This window comes from Panthera onca, chromosome E2 (genome assembly GCF_046562875.1).
Source record: "Panthera onca isolate mPanOnc1 chromosome E2, mPanOnc1 haplotype 2, whole genome shotgun sequence".
NCBI classification, from domain to species: domain Eukaryota; kingdom Metazoa; phylum Chordata; class Mammalia; order Carnivora; family Felidae; genus Panthera; species Panthera onca.
The window spans coordinates 33,975,744-33,997,992 of record NC_138353.1 but is presented as its reverse complement, the minus strand read 5'-3'; the positions used below and the strand labels follow the sequence as shown (position 1 = coordinate 33,997,992).

The 22,249-nt window shown below is 40.3% G+C and overlaps 1 protein-coding gene across 3 annotated transcripts in view; it reads right to left on the bottom strand.

The window, feature by feature from the left end:
• Nucleotides 1-22,249, bottom strand: part of RSPRY1 (ring finger and SPRY domain containing 1) — a 44,458-nt gene that overhangs the window by 16,148 nt on the left and 6,061 nt on the right. For 2 of the 3 annotated variants that reach the window (XM_078438799.2, XM_078438800.2), the window contains exons 2-10: nucleotides 15,064-15,568; nucleotides 9,388-9,440; nucleotides 8,601-8,713; nucleotides 6,933-7,059; nucleotides 5,832-5,890; nucleotides 3,866-3,932; nucleotides 3,099-3,230; nucleotides 1,607-1,722; nucleotides 55-198 (exon numbers count right to left, since the gene is read on the bottom strand). In XM_078438799.2, coding sequence (XP_078294925.1) covers nucleotides 55-198; nucleotides 1,607-1,722; nucleotides 3,099-3,230; nucleotides 3,866-3,932; nucleotides 5,832-5,890; nucleotides 6,933-7,059; nucleotides 8,601-8,713; nucleotides 9,388-9,440; nucleotides 15,064-15,413 — 1,161 coding nt within the window. In that variant the 5' untranslated portion in view covers nucleotides 15,414-15,568. Of the gene's footprint in view, nucleotides 1-54; nucleotides 199-1,606; nucleotides 1,723-3,098; nucleotides 3,231-3,865; nucleotides 3,933-5,831; nucleotides 5,891-6,932; nucleotides 7,060-8,600; nucleotides 8,714-9,387; nucleotides 9,441-15,063; nucleotides 15,569-16,033; nucleotides 16,668-22,249 lie in introns of those variants that run through there. The other variant, XM_078438802.2, reaches the window with a different exon arrangement.

The following is a 22,249-nucleotide window of genomic DNA, read 5'->3' as shown; positions in this document are numbered from 1 at the left end:
GCTCACCAAAAGCCTGAGGTTGGCCCTGTTCACACAGTTCTCTAGGGTACTCACGTGATTGAGAAATTTGCTGTCTCGCGTGGCCCAGCCGATCTGCATGACGCCAGAAGTGACCACAGTGACTTCGTAGTACCACACCCCAGCATCCACGCAGAAGGTGCAACGCACGCTTTCAAAAGAGGAAGCATCACAGCGAGCCTGGCAAAACCAAAGCGGGTCATAGTCTACCATCAATGCCTGGAGACCGCCAAAGACAAGTGACTGCTCAGAGGTGGAGTCTTTTTCCTTATCGAAGCTTCTGGTGGATGGTCATTTCCTTCTCTGTGCATCCCCAGGTACAAAAAGTGCAAAACAGAATGAAGCACACTCTGTTTTATGGTTTTATCCCCAAGGAGTCCTAACAGGGTTGAAAGGCCTCAAAGATGGCCACAGGAAGAATTAACGAGGGCTCCCGCTTCTTTTTGAAGTACTTACAGGTATTTACCTTCACAGTGGAATCTTTTACAGATGCATTAACATGGCCTTAACCTGCACTTGTTAGTATGGAGACAGAGAAGGACATTGAAGGGTATAAGACGGGATACCCCAAGATAATTTAAAGCAGAAAACTACGGAGGCATTTGGCAATACGCAAGATCAAAGAGCTGTCTGCAGCCACTCTTCAAACAGTTCTTTAATCTTGACATGTCTAGTGCCTTATGGTGCCTTCTTGTACAGAAGCAGCGTTCACCAACGTGCACCACAAAATCGGCAACATTTCCAACACACAGGGAAGAGGGGGAACATTAGACAGAATACAACTGGTTATGCAGGGATTTAAAAAGGAAGGGCTTCTTTAGGAAACACTAGTCTTTGTACCTTTAGCTGAATAAAATGGCAGAGATTGAAAACAGACATATTTACATCAAATTTTCTTTCTTTTTAAAAAAAAAATTTTTTTTTAATGTTTTTATTTTTATTTTTGAGACAGAGAGAGACAGAGCGTGAGCAGGGGAGGGGCAGAGAGAGGGGGAGACACAGAATCTGAAGCAGGCTCCAGTCTCTGAGCTGTCAGCACAGATCCCGATGCGGGGCTTAAACTCACAGAGTGTGAGATCATGACCTGAGCTGAAGTCGGACACTCAACTGACTGAGCCACCCAGGCGCCCCCATCAAATTTTCTATAGAGAACAAACAATTGCTGGAGGGGAGGTGGGTGGAGGGATGGGTTAAATGGGTGATGGACATTAAGGAGGGCACTGGTTGTGATGAGCATTGGGCGTTGTATGTAAGTGATGCATCACTAAATTATATACCCGAAACTAATATTAACACTGTATGTTAACTGGAATTTAAAGAAAACTTGAAGCTACAAAAAAAAAAAAAAAATCAAATTGTCAAAAAATATTATAGTGCTTACTTGCTATGAGTATAGCACGTGTGGGATATAAAAGACTAAGTAATATCCCAAACACCTTCTGTCTGCCAGTTCTACCTCTAAACACTCTTGGAGTATGAAATGAACTTCCATCTATTCTGCAAAAAATTGCTTTTTTGTTGAGAACCAGGGTGTGAAAATGAGACCAAGATTTCTTCCCCCTGAATGTTCCATCCATGAAAGCTTTACCTCCAAGCCATGAGGCGAAATCTTCAGGTACTCGCTGACATCGTTGCTATTCAGCATGGCCCTAATGCTATTCAAGTCCACTTTCTCATAGGTCAGCTGCCTACTGTCTTTTAAAACTGCAAAAGAAAAAGTGGTCATGTTTCTAAGGCAGGCTGTTGTGGGGAAAAAGCTAGTGTCATCACTGGCTGCCATTCTAGTTAAGGGGAGGTGCTCAGAAATGGCAGAATTGGTAGGGAGACTTAAAGACCTTGGCTCTGTTGCTGCACGACCACATGAGGATCAATTAAGCAAAAGTTAGGACAGGCTAGGACAGCACTGTGAGGTTCACGCTTCTGCTCTCTGGATTTGTTATTTTGCATGCAACCAAAGCCAAACTATACTTTCTAAGAACGATTCTTTCACTGGCACCACACAGGCTGTGCACAAAGCAACTCCCCACAGTGCTGTGGCAGGAGCAGGGGGTGCACACGTCCAGCCGTGCTTCTACACAGTGCTAACTCTGGAGGGGGAGTGAGGATTAGTAGTAGGGGTAGTTTTAGTTCTAGCAGCTGTTGGAAGGGAACAAGAAAAGCTGGGAGCAACCCTCCTGACATAGGTAAGACGCGTCTTGAGTTTTGAAGAGCCAAGTTAGGATAAGGAGGAGAGTAAAGACAGAGAACTCCAAGTGAGGGAAAGGCCCAGAGGCAGGAATGACTGGGGACCGCTTATAAGACAGTGAGGAGATAGTTTGTGTCAGAAGAGTTGATTAGACACTGCTATTTTTTAAAATTTATTTTTGAGAGAGAGACAGAGACAGAGAGAACAGGGGAGGGGCAGAGAGAGAGGGAGACACAGAATCTGAAGCAGGTTCTAGGCTCCAAGCTGTTAGCACAGAGCCCAACGTGAGGCTTGAATTCATGAACCGCAAGATCATGACCTAAGCCGAAGTTGGATGCTTAACTGACTGAGCCACCCAGGTGCCCCACTGCTATTTTTTTTAATGTTTACTTTTGAGAAAGAGGGGGAGAGAGAGAGAGAGAGAGAGAGAAACAGAGTCTGAGCAGGCGCATGCACATGGGAGAGGAGTGGAGAGGAAGAGGGAGACAGAGAATCCCAAGCAGGCTCCATGCTATGAGAGCAAAGTCCGATGCTGGGCTCAAACTCATGAACCATGGGATCATGACCTGAGCTGAAATCAAGAGTTAGACGCTTAACTGACTGAGTCACCCGGGCACCCCTAGACACTGCCATTTGATTAATGGCCCTGATGCAGCAGGAAGTAGGGTATCAGTAAAAGTCTGTGAACAGAAAGAGTGCTGGAATTAGAAGCATTCCATATAATTCTTATCTAGAGGGTCCCTAGAATGTTTTTCTGCTAGAATACAGCCAAGCTACAGCATAGGACCTTATAAGGTAAGTGTCACATTCACTACAGAATAGTGGTCCTGTGTAAGAAATGGGTTTGGAAGGGGAAACAGGCTTTTTCCTTTTTGGAAGGACAATTGCTACTTACAGAGATTGTCTAAGCTCCACTGGGCACAGAACCCGACCTGACGTTTCAGATAATCAGGATCATCAGCCCAGGACTCCAATGTGACAAGCCGGTCACTAATACTGGATTCAGAGATAGTCAATTTATTTTCACCTGTTTGGGAAGACATAAACCTTGAATTAACCATGAAAGGGTAGGATGATTTGCTGGGCAGGTAAGGGGTGGGAAGGAGTGAGGACAGGCAATTAGAAAACTTGGAAACTAGAATAAGGACATAGCCCAGGAGCCTTGACTACTTTCTGGGAAGTAGCAATCTCATCACTAATGTTTTTTTTCTTTTTTAGGTTTATTTATTTTGCGTCAGAGAGAGAAAGAGAGAGAAAGTGCAAATGGGGGAGGGGCAGAGAGAGAGGGAGAGAGAATCCCAAGCAGGCTCAGTGCTGTCAGAGCAGAGTCTGATGCAGGGCTCAATCTCCTGAATTGTGAGATCATGACCTGAGCAGAAGTTGGACACTTAACTGACTGATTCACCCAGGCACCCCTCATCATTAACTTTTTAGCTATAAAAAGTCAGTAACCATGGTCATTAAGCTTTGATTCTTAGGTGAAAAACTCTTGGCTTTTGTCCCTGTTATATCTCACTGGCCTTGAAGTGTCTACCCAGACAAATACGGAACGTGTACCTGTTTGATGGGGCTCAAAGCATAAGCTCATCCAGTAAGTAATAAAAATAAGATTTTTAACAGCCAATTCAGAAGATCATTAGTGCAAGAAGTCACTATACCTACTTGTCTGTGCAAACTTTTCCAGCGCAATAAGTGCAAAGAGCATGACTGTGGGGTGGGACTGTAGCTTCTGAAAGACAACAAAAGACAGAGAAACATAAAGCAAAAACATCATTCCCCTGCAGAGGCGGCGAGTTGCCAATTTCTTCTTCTTACCCAATATGTGCTTGATTTTTTTGGAGCAACCAGAAGAGTTTTACTCATTTGAGTCCTTAATCCTCTGTTTGCTAATACTGCTAGTAATAAGGAACCAAGACAGAGTCTCATAAAATTGTATATTATTTTCTTGAAGCCACCGGGTTCATTTACAGATATGCAAATTTCAGAAGTATTTTGTTAAATGCACTGTGTTATTCCACTTAGTAACATTTATATTAGGGCTTTGTGAAAGAAAACCATGCGGATTCTTAGTGATTTAAGCAAGCCAAACAGAAACCTAGAATTGTAGCTAAGAATGACTTTTATTCAGAAGCCTTAAAGGAACCACACATTACTACCAGGTTCCAAAATTATAAATGATGGAATGAATACCTTATGGCTTAGTTTTCAGTCTGTTCTCTGCAAGGAAATCCACAAATGCTAATGGTAGGTGGGACAGTGCTCTTTAAATTACATTTAACTTCACATCACATGCGTTCATCATTTAAAGAAAAACCTACCTGCTTAACATCACACCTTCTCAGAGCCATCCTTTACCGCAGCTACGTTAGCAGCTTGCAAAGGAGCTCTAGAACATCAGGTGATTCCTACTCACTTCCCTGGGGCTCAAAGGTTCTGCAACTCTCATGCAACCACCAGCATGCCCTGCAGCAAAGCCTGTTCGGTACCCTGCTTCCTGCCATATCCACTCTCAATTCCTCAGTCTGGTTTTTCAGGCCCAGAGCCCTCCCCATCAGGATGTTCAGGCCTGTCCTCCTGTCTCTAAACACTGTCTCCTGAACAGACAATTCTCTGTAATATGCCAGGAGCATGGTCATTTCTATCTCTGAGCTTCTGCTGGTGATGGGCCCTTAGCCAAAACCCATTTTTCCTTCCAGTGTGCACAAATCCTAACCTATGATGTGACCTAGCTGAGATGCCACCTTCATCTGGAAGCCTGTCTCCCATGGCTCTCCTGGCCCTTACCACCACCATCTTCCACCTCCCCATCACCTTCTCAGTACTCTTATGGCACTTAGTCTGAGAGAGGGGATTTTGCCCTTGATCATGCCCTGTCATAAAATGGAGGCCAACTGTCTTGTCCGAGTAGTTCTGTTCCCCCAGTTAACCAGGAAACTTCTTAAGGGCAAAGGACTGGTTATACTACTTTTGTATCCCCACAGGGCTTGCTTAGCATAGTGGGGTGTGTCTTAGGTACATATCATATAAGTATTGAAAAATAAGGTCTTTGAGATTTTGAAGAAGGCCAATGCTCAGGAGGCCTGCAGAAATAACTTTAACAAATACAGACCAGTCAAGTCTGCAGTCCAGCAGTGTAAGAGATCTGACAGTACAACCTCAGCAAACCGCAAGCTTCACAGACAATAGATCAAGTACTCCACGACAACAGTTATAAGAGCAGTAGCCAGAGGGGGAGGGAAGAAGTGGAGATTTGTATGCACTGGCAATCTGACCTGACAGTTTCCTGGCTTGGAATGCCATGTAGTTTTGTTTCCGCTGCAGAGCTCCCTACTACCATTTGGCCGACCCTAAGGACACACACACAAAAGCCAATCATAGCAGCTATCTTAGGACTAAATTTAAAACCAGACCAACTCAGCTGCTTTTGCTTGCAATAAATTCCTATCCCGCCCTCATCTTTTTTTTTCTTTTTTTTGAACATAGGAGGGAATAGATAAACACTCAGGAAACACCTGCAAATAAAATTTATAACTGATTCCATTCTCTGTGCCAGTGGTTAAGCTGGCAATTTTAGAAAAATGCACAGTTGTAGATGACTAAGAATAACTGGCTTTGATGCCTCACTTACCAGACACTGTAGCAAATATTCCAGTATTCCTGGGCTAAGTAAGCCTATACTTGCAGGACCTGGACAAACATAACAAACACAAGATACAATGAAATGGGCCATATTCTTTTTCATCAGTAACTAATAACAGTAAAATTGTTTTTTAGAACTCTTTGACAAGGTACTCTCACGCACAGTGTCTGATTCAAGCCTCCTGCTCTGAGGCAGGGAATAGTACTGTTTCTATTTCACAGCTGAGCAATGGAGCCCACAGTGAAGTCACTCATTCTGGTGCATTTGGGGTGCACATGGCAGAATCGGAGGCAGTACCCACGGGTCCGGATTTGGAATCCATTGTTTCTTCCACCATACAGGATTCTAACTAGCTGAGCTCTTCATCTGCACTTTGATGCTAACTTTCCTAAAGTGGGTAATGTTCATAAACAAGTTAAATATCTGCTTCTCTTCTCAGGAACTGCTCCAATGACAGTTCCTTTTCTTCTTCTCCTACCTTGTAGGTCTCTATTATCTAGCTAAACTCTATAAAGTGCATAAATGTATATTATCTATTATATGCATAAATATATACCTCCATAATCTTTATTTATTATACTGAATTTAACCTTTTATTCTTAATTTTAAAGCAAATGAGTACAACTTTTTCTTTTAAATGTCTCTCTGGGGGCGCCTGGGTGGCTCAGTCAGTTAAGCATCCGACTTCGGCTCAGGTCATGATCTCCCAGTACGTGGGTTTGAGCCCCATGTCGGGCTCTGTGCTGACAGCTCGGAGCCTGGAGCCTGCTTCAGATTCTGTGTCCCCCTCTCTCTGCCCCTACCCCACTTGTGCTCTCTTTCTCTCTCTCTCAAAAATAAACATTTAAAAATAAATAAATGTCTCTGAAAATCCTCAAAGCTAAATTAGATTGCATTCATCTCTTTGGACTTTGAGTACTTTTTTTCCAGTTAGCTCTTGTCCCTCAGTATTAATTAAATTAAATTAAATTTTTATTTTATTTCTTTTGAGACACTCCTTTTTGATACAGGTTTGATTAAAGACCTGCAATCTTCTCCATCATGTCAAAAAAACTGAAGATCTTTCTTGGTAGAGGTTTCCAGAGTTACCTGCTAGTTTCTCAGCCAAGCAACCTAGGACTGCAGATGTGTTCCTGTGTTTAGCAGGATGACCTGAGTCCTGGCAAGCTACTTCTCCATTTAAATTGAGAATTTCAGTCAATTTCTGGAGTGCATCCTAAAAACAAAAATGTACAAGGGAATTTGGTAAATAGATCATCACTTAGGTTTTTTCCTCTAGGGGAATCATTTGAGACAAAAGCTATAGCCAGTTATGAAATTAACTCAGAATGCACATACAAAATGATACAATGCACCCAATGATACCAATGTTATTTGATCAACCTGGAAGTTTTCTTACATGAATTGCTAAATTCTACTTCATTCAAAATGTAAGGGCGCCTGGGTGGCTCAGTCGGTTAAGCGTCCGACTTCGGCTCAGGTCATGATCTCACAGTTCGTGAGTTCGAGCCCCGCGTTGGGCTCTGTGCTGACAGCTCAGAGCCTGGAGCCTGCTTCAGCTTCTGTGCCTCCCTTTCTCTCTGCCCCTCCCCTGCTCATGCTCTGTCTCTCTCTGTCTCAAAAATAAATAAACATTAAAAAAAAAAAAAAAGTACCAGTTGTATTAAAAAAATATGCTGTTTACTCCTGAATCATTAAACAGACTAAATCCACCCAAATGCCAATATGATTGATAATAATAGGGTCTTAGTGATGTTTAAGTAAAAGGTTACTTACTTTTTTTTTTTTTTTTAATCAAGCAAGAACAAAGCTCACCAGAGTTTTTGAGGCAAATTATAACAGAAACCTCTCATAAGCCTAGGTAAAGGTCATTTCATCAGTGACTGGGCCAAAGGCTTTTCTCTTCTGTTCATAAGTTTTTCCATGTTGTGCCCAAATGTCTGAGGCTCAACCAAATGACAGATGCCAGCACCCAAAATTAAAAAAAAAAAAAAAAAACAAAAACCCATTCCATAGAAGATATGGACTAAGGCAATGAAAGTTTGATACTTTTGTTCTATTTAAGGGAAAATCAAGGTCATACCAATCTTTAATATGTTAGACTCACAAGGGCTTTTAGTATAATAGCTTTTTCTCTTAATAGGAAACATTAAAGAAAACCTTTTGTTATGAGGAAATTTGTTTAGAGACAGGTAAGAAAATCAGCTCAGCAATTGAACATCGTCTTCCAACTTCAAGAAGATTGCTGTTTCAAATATAAATGTTTTAATTTTTAACATTTTAAAATTTTAAACCAAAGCTTTATAGTAAGTTAGTGATAGAAAGAGGATGTAGCACTTCATTAGAAATAAAAAAGTTTACATAATGCCCCTCAGTCAATATTCAGTCAATATTGAATGAAACAGACCACAAATGTATAAAGAGGAAATGCATTATATCAAAGGTTCTTTGTAGGCATTTATCCTGTGTTTAAGCATAGGTGACAGTTTCATTAAAGAGAAGTATTGGGGCGCCTGGGTGGCACAGTCGGTTAAGCGTCCGACTTCAGCCAGGTCACGATCTCGCGGTCCGTGAGTTCGAGCCCCGCGTCAGGCTCTGGGCTGATGGCTCGGAGCCTGGAGCCTGTTTCCGATTCTGTGTCTCCCTCTCTCTCTGCCCCTCCCCCGTTCATGCTCTGTCTCTCTCTGTCCCAAAAATAAATAAAAAACGTTGAAAAAAAAAAAAATTTAAAAAAAAAAAAGAGAAGTATTAACTTACTTTAGTGGGCAATGGACATTCATCTAGTAACAATGTTATAACAGCTGGTCCCAGTGGATCTTCCAATGGAATAACTCTAATTAAAGACTGGACAACATCCAACCATCCTTCATCTAAGAGCAAATCAATAAGATTATATGGTAGAGCCACTATTTCTAAAATGTGAAAATATATCACTTATAACACAAGGTGACTTTATATTAAAATAGAAACACTTTTGGCTTTCATCTTGTAGCTTTTAAGCAGTTAACATTTGGCATAGACAGTCATTAACTGTAGTCATCATGGTAGAACCAAAGATTCTTAATTTGCAGGAGCCTGGTGATTTGGGGGCATCTTTATTTGGAGAGAATTGAAGCTATGGTCCTGGGTTCTCAAATTATAATTAAAATAGTTTTCAGCATCTTGTTTATAACATAGGAGCGTACTGAGAAGATTAAATATCTGAAGCAGTTGGTTCTACTTTCAGAATGATACTTAGGAAATTAAGGGCCAAAAAACTACCCTTCCCATTCTGGAAGAGTTTTGGTCAAAGATCTGTCAATGCTCCCCCAAGTTCTCTTTTAATAATTTAGGTGAAATAAAACCGTTACTGAGAGGTGCAGCTACATATTCAGGATGCAATATATAGTGATTATTAATTTTTACCTTTGGATAGGAAAACTTCTGCACACGTTGGTCATGTGTATTAAGTACTTTTGGAATCTTTTATTTAAAAAAAAAGTGGCCATATTTTCCATAATTATGAATTCATTAGAAAATATTTTTTTAAAAATTTGAAAAATACCTGTTTCTGCCATTTCGTGCAATGTAATCATTGAATAGGGAGGTTCCTGATCACTGAAAAACAAATAGTCAACACATCAAACTTGAAGAAATAAGAAATGACAATTCCAAATAAAAATTCAAACTGACAGGGTGGTATAGAAAGAGAAAGAAGAAATGAACATGGAAGGTTGTGGAGAAAGAGATGGAAGAGACAACTGGAGATACACGCTGTGAGGACAAATATACACCACATGTGTTCATTTTCAAGACCAAGACCATCATCTGTGATGGCCCACAAATAAAAGGGGCGGGAGGGCATAGGCACGGACCACCACATGGCCTGGAGCAAAAGCATGGGACTAGAACTGGAGACTGCAGAACTACTTTCAGCTTTCCTCTAGAGGCCCAGTGCCAACCAAGATGAGCTAGGGAGGCCAAAGTCATCTTCCTCCAACTTACCTCAAAGAAACACCAGGAAGGGAGATTACAATCTCAACTGAGGATTTATGGAAGCAAGCGCCTACATAAACGTCTTCATTTTTAAGTGTTCTTCTGGGAGATAACACTATTTGCTTAAGTTTCATAAAATGGCAGTAGAAGAAAAAGAAACCAAACTTAATCAAGGAGATATTTAATATTGTAGATGATGCTCTAAAATGGCATTATAAACTGTAATTTAGTGGGTTTTCAATCTGTGATCCCAGGAATCTTAAGGAAGTGCTTTAGGGGAACTTCACTAATGAACGAAATATTTTCCATCAAACCATGGTAAATCTAATTACTTAGATCTAATTCAGGTTTATTTACATATCGTGGCTCTCTGCTTTACTATGAAGAAACCTGTAAAAACTACTGTTTTCAATCATTTAATCCTCAGAATACTCTTACGATATGGAAATTATTAAGTTAATTTCAGGTACTCATTAGGTACTCGTTATCTGACATACCCTGTACCTTTCCATAACAAGGGAAAATTATCATTTAAAAGATTTGCCTTAGCGGCACCTGGGTGGCTCAGTTCCTTAAGCATCAGACTCTTGATTTCAGCTCAGGTAATGATCTCATGGTTTGTGAGATCTAGCCCTGCATGGGGCTCTGAGCTGACAGCATGGGGCTTGGGATTCTCTCTCTCCCTCTCTCTGCCCCTCCCCTGAATGCGCTCTCTCTCTCTCTCTCTCTGTCTCTCAGAAGAAATAACAAATAACCATTCAAAAGATTTGTCTTAAATGATGTAACTGACCAATTACAAATATTTCTGGAGAGCAATCTGGCAATAATGAAATTAAATGTCCCAACATGCGAGAGAAACTATTAACACAGGTAATAGATGTGTAGGAGATTATTTGTCATAATGCTATTTGTAGGAACAAAAATTTGGAATCAATGTAAGTGCCATCACCAGATAACAGGATAACAAAATATAAGACTTTCAAACATACAAAGGAATAATCTGCAGGACTCAGAAGGAGTTGTAGCTTGATACACAGCAACATAGGTCTCAAATAATGTTGACAGTAGTTAAAAACAAAGATTTATGTATCACTTATGTAAGTTTTTAAAATCACACACAAAATACTATTATAAACTTCCTATAGAGACACAAACATACATATGGCAGGCAGATTGGAAGAAAATAACCTTAAATTCACGAGAATGGTTACCCATTGATATTTGGTTAGTGGGTCAGGCAAAGGGGACAACAGGATTAGGGAAAAAGGAAAGAATAATAAAAATGTGGTAGAGTCAGTGACCAATGAGGACTACAACACCTCGATTCTACACAGATGCACTTTAAGGACACACACACATCCTTACATTCAAAAAACAAGATAAACTTCTCTGTGGAACAGAAATGCAGCAGAAATTCCTGGTGGGACGCAGGAGCTAAAGCTGCAGGACAATGGGGCTCACTGTCTGGAACTAGACAGAGGTGACCAGGAGCTCTATGCCTGCAGGGTAGGTAATGGGGACCAAAACCACACCTGTGCAAGGGATGGAACAGACTCAGGAAGTGAAGCTCAGATGGGGTTCCCCTCTCAGTGAAAGAAGTTGGAAAAAAGTTAGGAATGACAATCTGAGCTACAACTGATATCAAGCTGCAAGTCTCCAGTGACAGAAAAGGCAAAGAAAGCCATGTAGCAGGACTCAGGCTATGGGAACGCAGACCTGCCAATTTTAGGTTAAGTCGTAGACTGAAGGTAGATGGAGATAACAGCAAAAATGACAGGAAGAGAGACAGAATGACAGAGAGGAAGACAGAACAGACGCAGACACACACACACACACACACACACACACACACACACACACAGTGAGGAAAAAACTTCCATCAGGAGGAGTCTGTAACTTAAAGTCCCAAACTATATGAGAATAATATTAATACCACTGACAATTTGAGGATAAAGTCACTACCAAAAAAAAAAAAAAAAAAAAAAATGCAAATGAGAGAACTTCAAAACGACTTTAAGTATATTTAAAGTGTGTTTCCTATATAAGCCTCTCACTACAGCTTTAGAAACTGCTCCCCTCTCTCAGATCAACATCATTCTTTCCTAAGTAACAAGCAAAATGAGGAGAACAATCAATACCAATTATTCTAGAATTGTGACATCTGCATACATCCTTTTAGGTATATTCTTACCAAGTCCATCAGTCCTATCTTCCACGGTTAGTTTTAACAGCCTTATAAACTTTATAGGTATGAAATTCTTCTCCTTTAGTAGTTTCTGAAAAACAAGCTACAGTGACTATGTTTGTAACTGTCTGAACGCTGTTTGGCCATTAGCTTCTCGAACAGGTCCCGTCACACTTGCTCTACATCTGCCTTATTTGCTCATTCTCAGAAGAGTTATAGCTATAATTTGGTATAAGCAGGTTTACGGTAAAGATGACCCTATTACTCAAATGTACGCTATTTGCCTCAGGTTAGTGAATTAGTTGCTTCATCAACAAGTTCACTTATAATGTGTAATATTTTCTAAAAGACTGGAGATAAATCTCCTACTCTGCTTCCATACTGTCTTAATCACTTTCTTAAAAAATACGGCAAAGCCTATTCTGTACTTCTCGAATGGGCTTAAATAACACTGCTTGTGGTTTCCTTACTTGGGAAGGGAAACTTTTCATTATAATTTTATAGTCTGTTTTAAATGTCACCATGCAGAGAGGCCCCTGGGTGGCTCAATCAGTTAAGCGTCGACTCTTGATTTCAGCTCAGGTCATGACCTCACAGGGTTGTGAGATGGAGCCTTGTGTGTGTGCACCCCACCCCCACCCCCCAGGTGCAGGTCTACTTAAGATTCTCTCTCCCTACGCTCCTGCCCTGCTCACGCGCTTGCATGTGCTGTCTCTCAAAAACAACACAAAACAAACAAACAAACAAAAAAAACCAGGCACCATGAAGAAACTTTAAATAACAGTTTCTAGCTTCTTGACTGAGTTTGAGGGATGTAAATGGCATAGATTTATATTCAATAAATATTTTCTACAAACATATGAGCATTAAAATTCATAAAATTAACAACAAAACAAGAGGTGTTGGTGAGGATGCAGAGAAAGGGAAACCCTCTTGCACTGCTGGTGGGAATGCAAACTGATGCAGCCGCTCTGGAAAGAAGTGTGGAGATTCCTCATAAAACTAAAAACAGAACTACCCTATGACCCAGCAATTGCACTATTAGGTATTTACCTAAAGGATACAAAAATACAGATTCCAAGGGGGTACGTGCAACCCAATGCTTCTAGCAGCATTATCAACAATAGCCAAATTATGGAGACAGCCCAAATGTCCCTTGACTGTCAAATGAATAAAGATGTATATATACAATGGCATATTGCTCAGCCATCAAAAAAAAAAAGAAAATCTTGCCACTTGCAATGACGTGGATGGAGCTAGAATATATTATGCTAAGTGAAAAAGGTCAATCAGAGAAAGAAAAATACATGATTTCACTCATATGTGTAATATAAGAAATAAAACAGATGGATATATAGGAAGGGCAGGGAAAGAGAAGAGAGGGAAACAAACTACAAGAGACTCTTAACTGCTAGAGAACACACTGAGGGTTGATGAAGGGAGGTGGGTGGGAGACGGGCTAGATGGGTGGTGAGTATTAAGAAGGGCACTTGTGATGAGCACGGGGTGTTGAATGTAAATGATGAATCACTGAATTCTACCTCTGAAACCAATGTTGTACTGTATATTAACTACAATATAAATAATTAAAAAAAAAGAAATAAAAAGAGTCTATCCACAGTATAAACAAAATTGATTCAGATACCAGAACTGCTTCAAAGGCTGGTATTAATAACGTTAGGAAGACCTTTCTGAATTGGTTATGGAGAAGATTTGTAAGAACCTCCTTTCCCCAGCCTGTTCTACAGCAGATATTAAGATGTACAAAATAAATTTATTTCTATGAGGGAAAAAATTCCCCTCAGAAAAATATGCACAGGTATACCTTGCTTAACACTATAATTTTGAGGAATTAAAACTAGGTTTTATAAAAGTGATTATCAAATATTTAGATACTTAAATTTACTAGCAGAGCCTGAGGCAAAAAGAACCCAGATATAACTTTAAAAAAAAGTTGGGGCACCTGGGTGGCTCGGTTGAATGTCTGGCTCCTCTTGATTTCAGCTCAGCTCATGATCTCGAAGTTCATGGGATCGAGCCCTGTGTCAGGCTCTGTGCTGACAGTGTGGAGCCTGCTTGGGATTCTCTCTCTCTCCTCTCTCTCTCTCTCTCTCTCCTCTCTCTCTCTCTCTGCTCTTCCCCCCTGCTTGTGCTCCCTCTCTCTCTCTCAAAATAAAGAAGCATTAAAAAAAATACTATCATCTACTGAGTGATTGTTATGTGTAAGGCACTATTCTAGATGCTTTACATATATTATGATAATCTCTGTAAGAAAGACATAATTTCCCTCTTATAGATGAGGAACCTGAGGCTTAGAGAATTAATTCGCCCACTATTATGTAGCTAGTCAAGGGGCTGGGCCGAAATTTGAAACTTGGTTGATCATGGTTCTAAAACTTTTGCTCCTAACTACTGAACTGCAGTTAAGTTAAAATATTTTTTCAACTTGAACAATGTTCTTTCATTTCACTGTTATTCAATCTGGGATTTCATACATATAGTTAGACAAAGCAGGGGAGAAACAAAACACGTACAGGTGTGCCCTGCAGTTTCAATTTACAAGCTTCCCAAATGGATCTAAGATGGCCAAATAAGGGATACAAAAAGAGAGGAGGACGAATGCTTTCCTTGATCTATGTCCTTACGTCGCCAACAGAAAGTGCACACAGCCATGCTCTCGGAAAAATAACTCATCTTGAATCTCTGGTCTGTGGCGTAGATAGGCAAGCAAGATAAGAATCAGTCTTTGTGAAACCATTTCCTATTGTAGCTTGCAACACAAACTCGCTCCTTATTTACTACATTCCCTAATAAAGATCCTAGCTTTGTGCTTTCTGCTATTGAAATGTTTAGATATTTCCAGACAGGAGTAGATGTTAGCAAGTAAAAATATCAAAGCTTATAATTTACTCTGCCATCAGAGGAGAAATAAAATATTCTCCCTTGCCTTATGAGCTCAAGGCTTGGTGAAGAGATCCTAATGAAGTGAAGGAGTCAAAGGTTATGGTTTCTATAGAACGCTGTCATCTCATAGGAGGTGGCGAGGAGTCAGATACTTACTTGTCTACAAGAGTCCGTATGACTGCTAGTGTGTCCAGCACTAGTCCATCTACATTTTGTTTCTTTCTCCTTGGCTCATGTGGTCCTCGGCCCCTCCTTGGTGGCCGAACAGGGTCCCGGGGTTGGCTCCTCATGTCAGCAGTGGGTACTGCACTGTTCTCGGCTTGTTGCTGCTGGGTGTCAACACTATCTTCCGCTCCACTGTCATCTCGGCAGATACAGGAATTACCCATGGTAGCAGTGGCACCTCTAGTCCCCAGGAAGTGGGCTATGTGCTCCTCAAGAGTCAACAGCAGACCCTGGCCAAGGCTTCTGCTCACTAAGAACACGGCCCAACCAAAGACAATCATTTAGATAGTTTTCAGTTTTCCAAGTACTGTTTTCATAATCTGGAGTGGAGGAACTTGCATTCTATTTGTTTTTAACAAACGAATATGGAAGAAAGTTGCAGAACCGATCTCCAACATTATCAATTACAGGGAATCTGGGTCATCCAGTGGCAGTTCTAAAAGAGAAGAAAAGAAAAATGCATCAAAGATTCTTGGTCATTTAATTACTCACAGTTTCTAAGTTTGACTTTATAGGCATAGGATTACAGTGGGAAATCATCTCTGGTTATTTTTATAGGTTTCCGACACAAAGAGGTACCTTTACATAAGGGAATTACGATCAAGAACTTCTTTTTAGCATTACAACATAAAGTTGATTGCTAAACCATATCCTTGTAAACCACACAAATTACCACTGATTTCCCCCCCCAAAATCCATATGCATGGTTCTACCTATGCAGAAATACATTAGAAGAATGTGTGCCATTGTTGCAAAGACTCCTTTAATGGATTAAAAAAAAAAAAAACTGTTTCCTTTTTAAATTTAAATGTATGAGAAAACTTAATATTTCAAATAAACTATCTAACTACAGATGCTTATTGTTAAAAAAAAGTTATGACACAAATATGTTAGCACCCACTTGGTATCAAGGAGAATAAAGAGTAGAGTGTTTCACTTGAATGCAATCACCAAACTGTACACGTTTCCCATTTGGAGGCACTCTTGAGAATTTACAGAAATCATACAAGCAGTTACAAAGTTTTTCTGTTATGTCAGCAAGACTGTTTGGAGAGAGGCAAATATACATTACAAAGTTACATTTTCACAATGATGAGTTTTTTGTACAATATGTCTGCTGCTCCAAAGTTACAAAAGAGCACATCCATGATCTTTGTCTAAAAATACTGACTAGGCACCCTATGCCTGCACCATGCTGGCACTGGGAGAATAAAAATGAACAAGGCACAGTCCCTGCCCTCCAGGAATTCATGGATGGCAATTCTCATCCCATACAGTCTGGTCATCAACAAAAACCTAATGATAGAACCACCTCCTCATTAAACTGAGAAAATCTGGTTAGGTCTAGAAAGGATTTGGAAGAAGAAAACAGAAGTGGGAGGGGGTTGGCAGTAGAAAGTAAAAAATCATGCCAAGACCCGGAGACAAGACCCATAAGGACAAAATGGACGTTTAAGGAAGAGAGACTAGTGTGTACTCTCAACATTTGGTTATTTACAATTAAATCTGTGTATATTGAGCACTGGCTCAGGAATAGCTATAAATAAAATGTGTAATTCAATGGAGCAAGAGAAAAGCAAGAGAAAAATTAACTCCATTATTGGGACAGATTTGCAGCAAATTCTTTTAAATATTTGCCTAGTTTAATTACTGTTCATGGGGGAAAACTAAAGGAAAGGAGATGGAGATAGAAGATAGATGGAGATAGAAAGCCTTTACTCATACATATAATAATCTAATATAACCCATAGAGGGAGGGGGAGGGACAACAGAAGGAAGAGGAGGGAGGGATGGGAAGAAAGAAGAGAGTTAACACACAGTATCTCTCTCCAGACTAGCAAGATAGCAATGGCTGAGCCAAGTAATACCATAGGTATTTTGGTTCTCCCCAGTCAGGCTGTCTTTAAAATTTGGAGGTTATACTTAAAAGGATGTGACTGAAGTATAGGTAGGAGCATGAGACAAGGACTCTGCTGGAAACAGCTTCTTAAAAGAGAATCAACAAAGAGTTGAAGTAATACCATTCCCATTACTGCAGGGACCATGGTACACATACAATTCCCCTCAGAGAGTAGATAATTAAGAGATCTCAATGCTTAAAAGGACAAGAGACAGAAATCAGAAATAAGGCTTTAAAAGGGTCCCTGCTATAAATTTCTATTGATCTTATAAACTATGCTGCTAAGACCAAAAAGTAACATATTTAAGAAGCAGTGCTCCAGCCCTTCTCACAGAAATTTCAGAGAAGACACTGTTGGAACAATTCAGACGAAGCGGGTAAAGAACCCAACGTTTTCTGATAGGTCTGCCCAGTTGATATGCCACTAGAGCACTCCCATGAAATATCAAAGAATTATATTAAAAGTTTTTTATCTGTTAACTTTTTAATGTTTACTTATTTTTTTTTTTTTAATTTTTTTTTTTTAACGTTTATTTATTTTTGAGACAGAGAGAGACAGAGCATGAACAGGGGAGGAGCAGAGAGAGAGGGAGACACAGAATCTGAAACAGGCTCCAGGCTCTGAGCTGTCAGCACAGAGCCCGATGCGGGGCTCGAACTCACGGACTGTGAGATCATGACCTGAGCCGAAGTCAGACGCTTAACCAACCGAGCCACCCAGGCGCCCCAAATGTTTACTTATTTTTGAGAGAGAGAAAGAGAGCGTGAGCACGAACAAGCAGGAGTGGGGGAGAGGCAGAGAGACGGAGACAGAATCTGGAGCAGGCTCCAGGCTCTGAGCTGTCAGCACAGAGCCCCATATGGGGCTCGAGCCCATGAACCATGAGATCATGACCTGAGCTGAAGTCGGACACTTCACCAACTGAGCCATCCAGGCACCCCATCTGTTAACTTTTTAAAACAAAAGATGGATGCACTTTCATTTTAAGACTGAAATGCTGCATACAGTCTACAGAAAAGTGAAAGCCTCTCTTCTGCATAGCCCATTCCTTTCCCAGAGGTAACCCCTGCTAAAAGCTTCATGTGTCTGTTTGCACACTAATATACTTAAAAACAACAACTATTTTTTAAGAGAGAGGCCGCAAGTGAGCAAAGGGCTGGGATGGGGGGTGGGGGTGGAGGGGAGGGAGAGAGAGAAAAAAATATCCCATGAGGGGCAGAGGAGAAAGGGAAAGAGAAGTGGGATTCACCTGAAGTGAGGCTCGTGCTCACTCGATGTGGGGCTTTAGCTCACCCAAAGCAGGGCTCGAACTCGAGAACATGAGATCAAGATGTGAGCTGAAGTCAGATGCTTAACCAACTGAGCCACCCGGGCGCAGCACCCCCCCCCCCCCCCCCCCCCCGGCCACCAATTTTTTAACTTAAATAGGATGATGCCATAAACATCTGAGGTTTGCTTTTTTTCTTAACAATACATTTTTTTGTTTATTTGAGAAAGAGAGCATGAGTGGGGGAGGGGCAGAGAGAAGGAGAGAGAATCCCAAGGAGGCTCCATGCTGTCAGCACAGAGCCTGATGCAGGGCTCGATCTCATGAATGGGGGAGATGACCTGAGCTGAGATCAAGAGTTGGATGCTTAACCAACTGAACCACCCAGGCACACCAACAGCACATCTTTCTATACCAGTATATCTAAAACTACTCCTCATCCCAGTTAAGTCTGTATCAGAATCCATACTCTGGATTGTCATAGTTTCTTACCCACTAGGCCATAAAAATCTGTGTCTAAACCAACTAATACTTCGGGGACGGTAGTGGGAGTGGTCCAGGATTCAATACAAGGGAACTCTATTTGGTAATGCTTCATTTCCTGGCCAAGTGCTCTCTTACCCTGTACTGCTCCGTGATGTTGGGGTTACTGGAGCAGAGGGAATTCTACTGGCTTCTCTAAAGCTCCTGAGCCTTTCCAGATGATCAATATGGAAGTTGGGATAGGCGTGTCATGTAAATAAGATTCAGTCCACTCAGACACATTAAATTGGGGAATGCATAACTGCGGAAGGGAGACCAATCAGGCATTTTAAAAAACTGGTAATGATTTGAGAATGTCAGTTGAGATTAAGTCTCAGAAAAAGTGTTGGGAGAGAACAGAGAATCCTACAATTACAGTTTAATGCCATCACTTGTAAAGCTATTTAGATTAACAAGAAATGATGGGAATGCTTCTGAGAAATACAGTGGGTTAAAAAAAAAAAAAAAAAAGCTTGTTGAATCTCAAAGTCTTAAACTTCATTCTATCCAAAAATGTTTTGCTAAACTGGATATAGAATAATTAATCTATGCAGATTTCCTTTTAGTACTGTTCTAAAGGGAAGATATCCAGTACCTATAGGTATTTATAAAAATCTGACTAAATTTGGAGGAAGATGACAAGAATTCAGTGAGCTTTTGCTTATTTTCATACTGAACTCAAGTGTAGTTCAGGTCAAGTTCTTCCAAAGGAGCCATTTTCCCTAAATGACCCCAAAATGATGCCAACTACAAAATCTGTCATAGGAGGAAATGGGAGTAAAAAAATAAAGTTTTCAAATATTTTAAAATTAAAGACTTTCTCTTTAATTAAAGACCAGGTGTAAAGAAGAGGCTAATTAGGTGGGGGAAATCTGAAACATACAAGAAAAAAAAAAAAAGAGCTGGTATCTTTAAAAAACTTCTGAAATGAACATACAGAGAATCTTTAAGGGTCACATCTAAAGGCAGGGGACATAATGAACCAAGGGAATGATCTTTTAGATTTATTCAGTACTAAAGAATGTATAGGTTTTATCAGGAAATCATTGCCACTTGTTATACTTCTCTCACAGAACAAATTGTGAACACTTTAGGCAAAAGACTAATGAAGTTAAACAATTATACTTTACACAGCTTTGTTTTATCTCATTCCAAAAATCATTATGTGGTCCTCTTCCGAAGGACCATTGTTTTAAGACAGTAACACTCAGCCTACAGATCTTATACAGGATGCCAGAGGCCACCTCCAGTACAGGGTACGGGGCTTTGCAGTCAGAAAGACTGGGCGCAGGTCCCAGCTCTGCAATATTTACAGCTATGCATTCTAAGTACCCTGACTATTGACACACTTTAAAACATGGAGATAATAATAGTTCTTACACAGTACTACTGTGAGGATTAAATGGAATAGTGCATGTAAAACATGTGGCACAGAGCCTTACACTTAACACTGGATCCAAAAATGCAAGATGTTATTATAAAATGAGTGACTAAATAATCTGGGATGTGGGGACTCTGGAGTAAGACCTGATTTAAGAGCACTAAGAAGGGCGCCTGGGTGGCTCAGTCGGTTGAGTGTCCAACTTTGGCTCAGGTCACGATCTCACGGTTCGTGGGTTTGAGCCCTGCGTCGGGCTCTGTGCTGACAGTTCAGAGCCTGGAGTCTGCTTCAGGTTCTGTGTCTCCCTCTTTTTCTGCCCCTCCCCTGCTCTCCCTCTGTCTTTCTCTCTCTCCATCAGAAGTAAATAAACATTAAAAAATTAAAAAAAAAAAAGCACTAAGATAACTGTGGGGCACTTGGGTGGTTCAGTCAGTTGAGTATCCAACTTTTGATTTCAGCTCAGGTGATGATCACAGTTTGTGGGTTCAAGCCTGGCGTGGGGCTCTGCGCAGACAGTGCAGAGCCTGCTTGGGATCCTCTTTCTCTGCCCTCCCCTCTCTTTCGAGATAAACTTTAAACAAAGAAACAAACAGCACTAAGATAACCAAAGAAGTTATCTTTTAGAGTTATCATCTACCCTGTACTAAAATAATTTTTACTTATCCATACTTTTAGACAAAGAACCTTAGAAGGGATTGTAGCTTAATCATCCCAAAGGCAATGTCCATTAGAATTGCTTAAGTACTTCTTAAAATGCAAATTCCTGGTTCCACTCCAAATCACCAGCATCAGAATTTCTAGGATGTGACCCAAGCAACTATTTTCTTCAAATTCTCCAGTTGATTCTGATGGTGGTCAGGTCTGGAAATCACTGTGCTATAGAACCTAACACAGAAATGTGTCACAATAGGTAGGACCTACTAACTGGAGGAAGGGACAAATTGAAACACTACAGAGTGATTCTTCTGGGGTCAAAAAAGTTAATCTCCCTTTCCAGAAAAATGAATTGATACTATCTTTGAACTTAGCCTTCTGGAGAAGGCAGCCAAAAAAGCCATTAGAGTACAGTTACATCCATTAATGATTATATACAGTACATATTGACATAATGAATAAAATAGCTCCCTATTTTTCCCAACAGACCCACCCTATGAAGCATCATGAATCGAGATGGTACCCTGCTGATGGGTAATGTCATTCAATGGTTGACAGACTGAATGAAATGGAAAATGAATAAGAATAGAGCTTATGTAAAGGCAAAACATCTCAAATACCTATATACTTCCCCATAACTTTGATGACTACTTAGCATTAGATGGTTGGCTCGATTTTGAGAACAAAAAAAGCTAGTCACATAATTTAAATATACACAAGGACTAGATCTGTGGCTGTAGCAGTCATCAACTGACGCGACAACCACCAACTGATTAAATTATAATGATGCCACTGGATGCCATTGCTTAGTAGAGACACTTTTTACCATCTAAATGATAATGCGTTTTAAATCATTATACTGTTCATAGCCATTTTGCTGCAAATGCATAATTATAAAACATTTCCTTTTACAAAATAAAGTAACAACTATTCTTTCCATTTCTATGTCATTTATGATTTATTAGATTTTTACATTTTATTTACTTTAGCGCTGCTCTGAAAGGGAAAAAAAAATCAAACTTGGGCTCTCAGAAAGTTCAGTGTTAAAGCAGTGAGGTCTGGTACTCAAAACACAGACCTCTACCATCATAAACTATCCACCACAGAGACATCTGGCCAACTGATCTAACCCTGTCTGACAATGGTCCAGGAATCAATGATTCATCTCTTCAAATATTTGCTTGCATTCAATCATAATAAAGCTCAGTGACATTAAGAACACTTTCTTTTCTCTGAAAATAAGACTTCAGGATTATGCTGCCAAGAAAGGAGAAGCTGGTTAAATGAATGGCTATAGGAAGAAAAAACACACTTTGGGCATGAAATTACCATTGCTGTCATCTTCACCTCATCATTCCAAAACAGTGTTCCAGGATGCAGTAATTTTTTCCA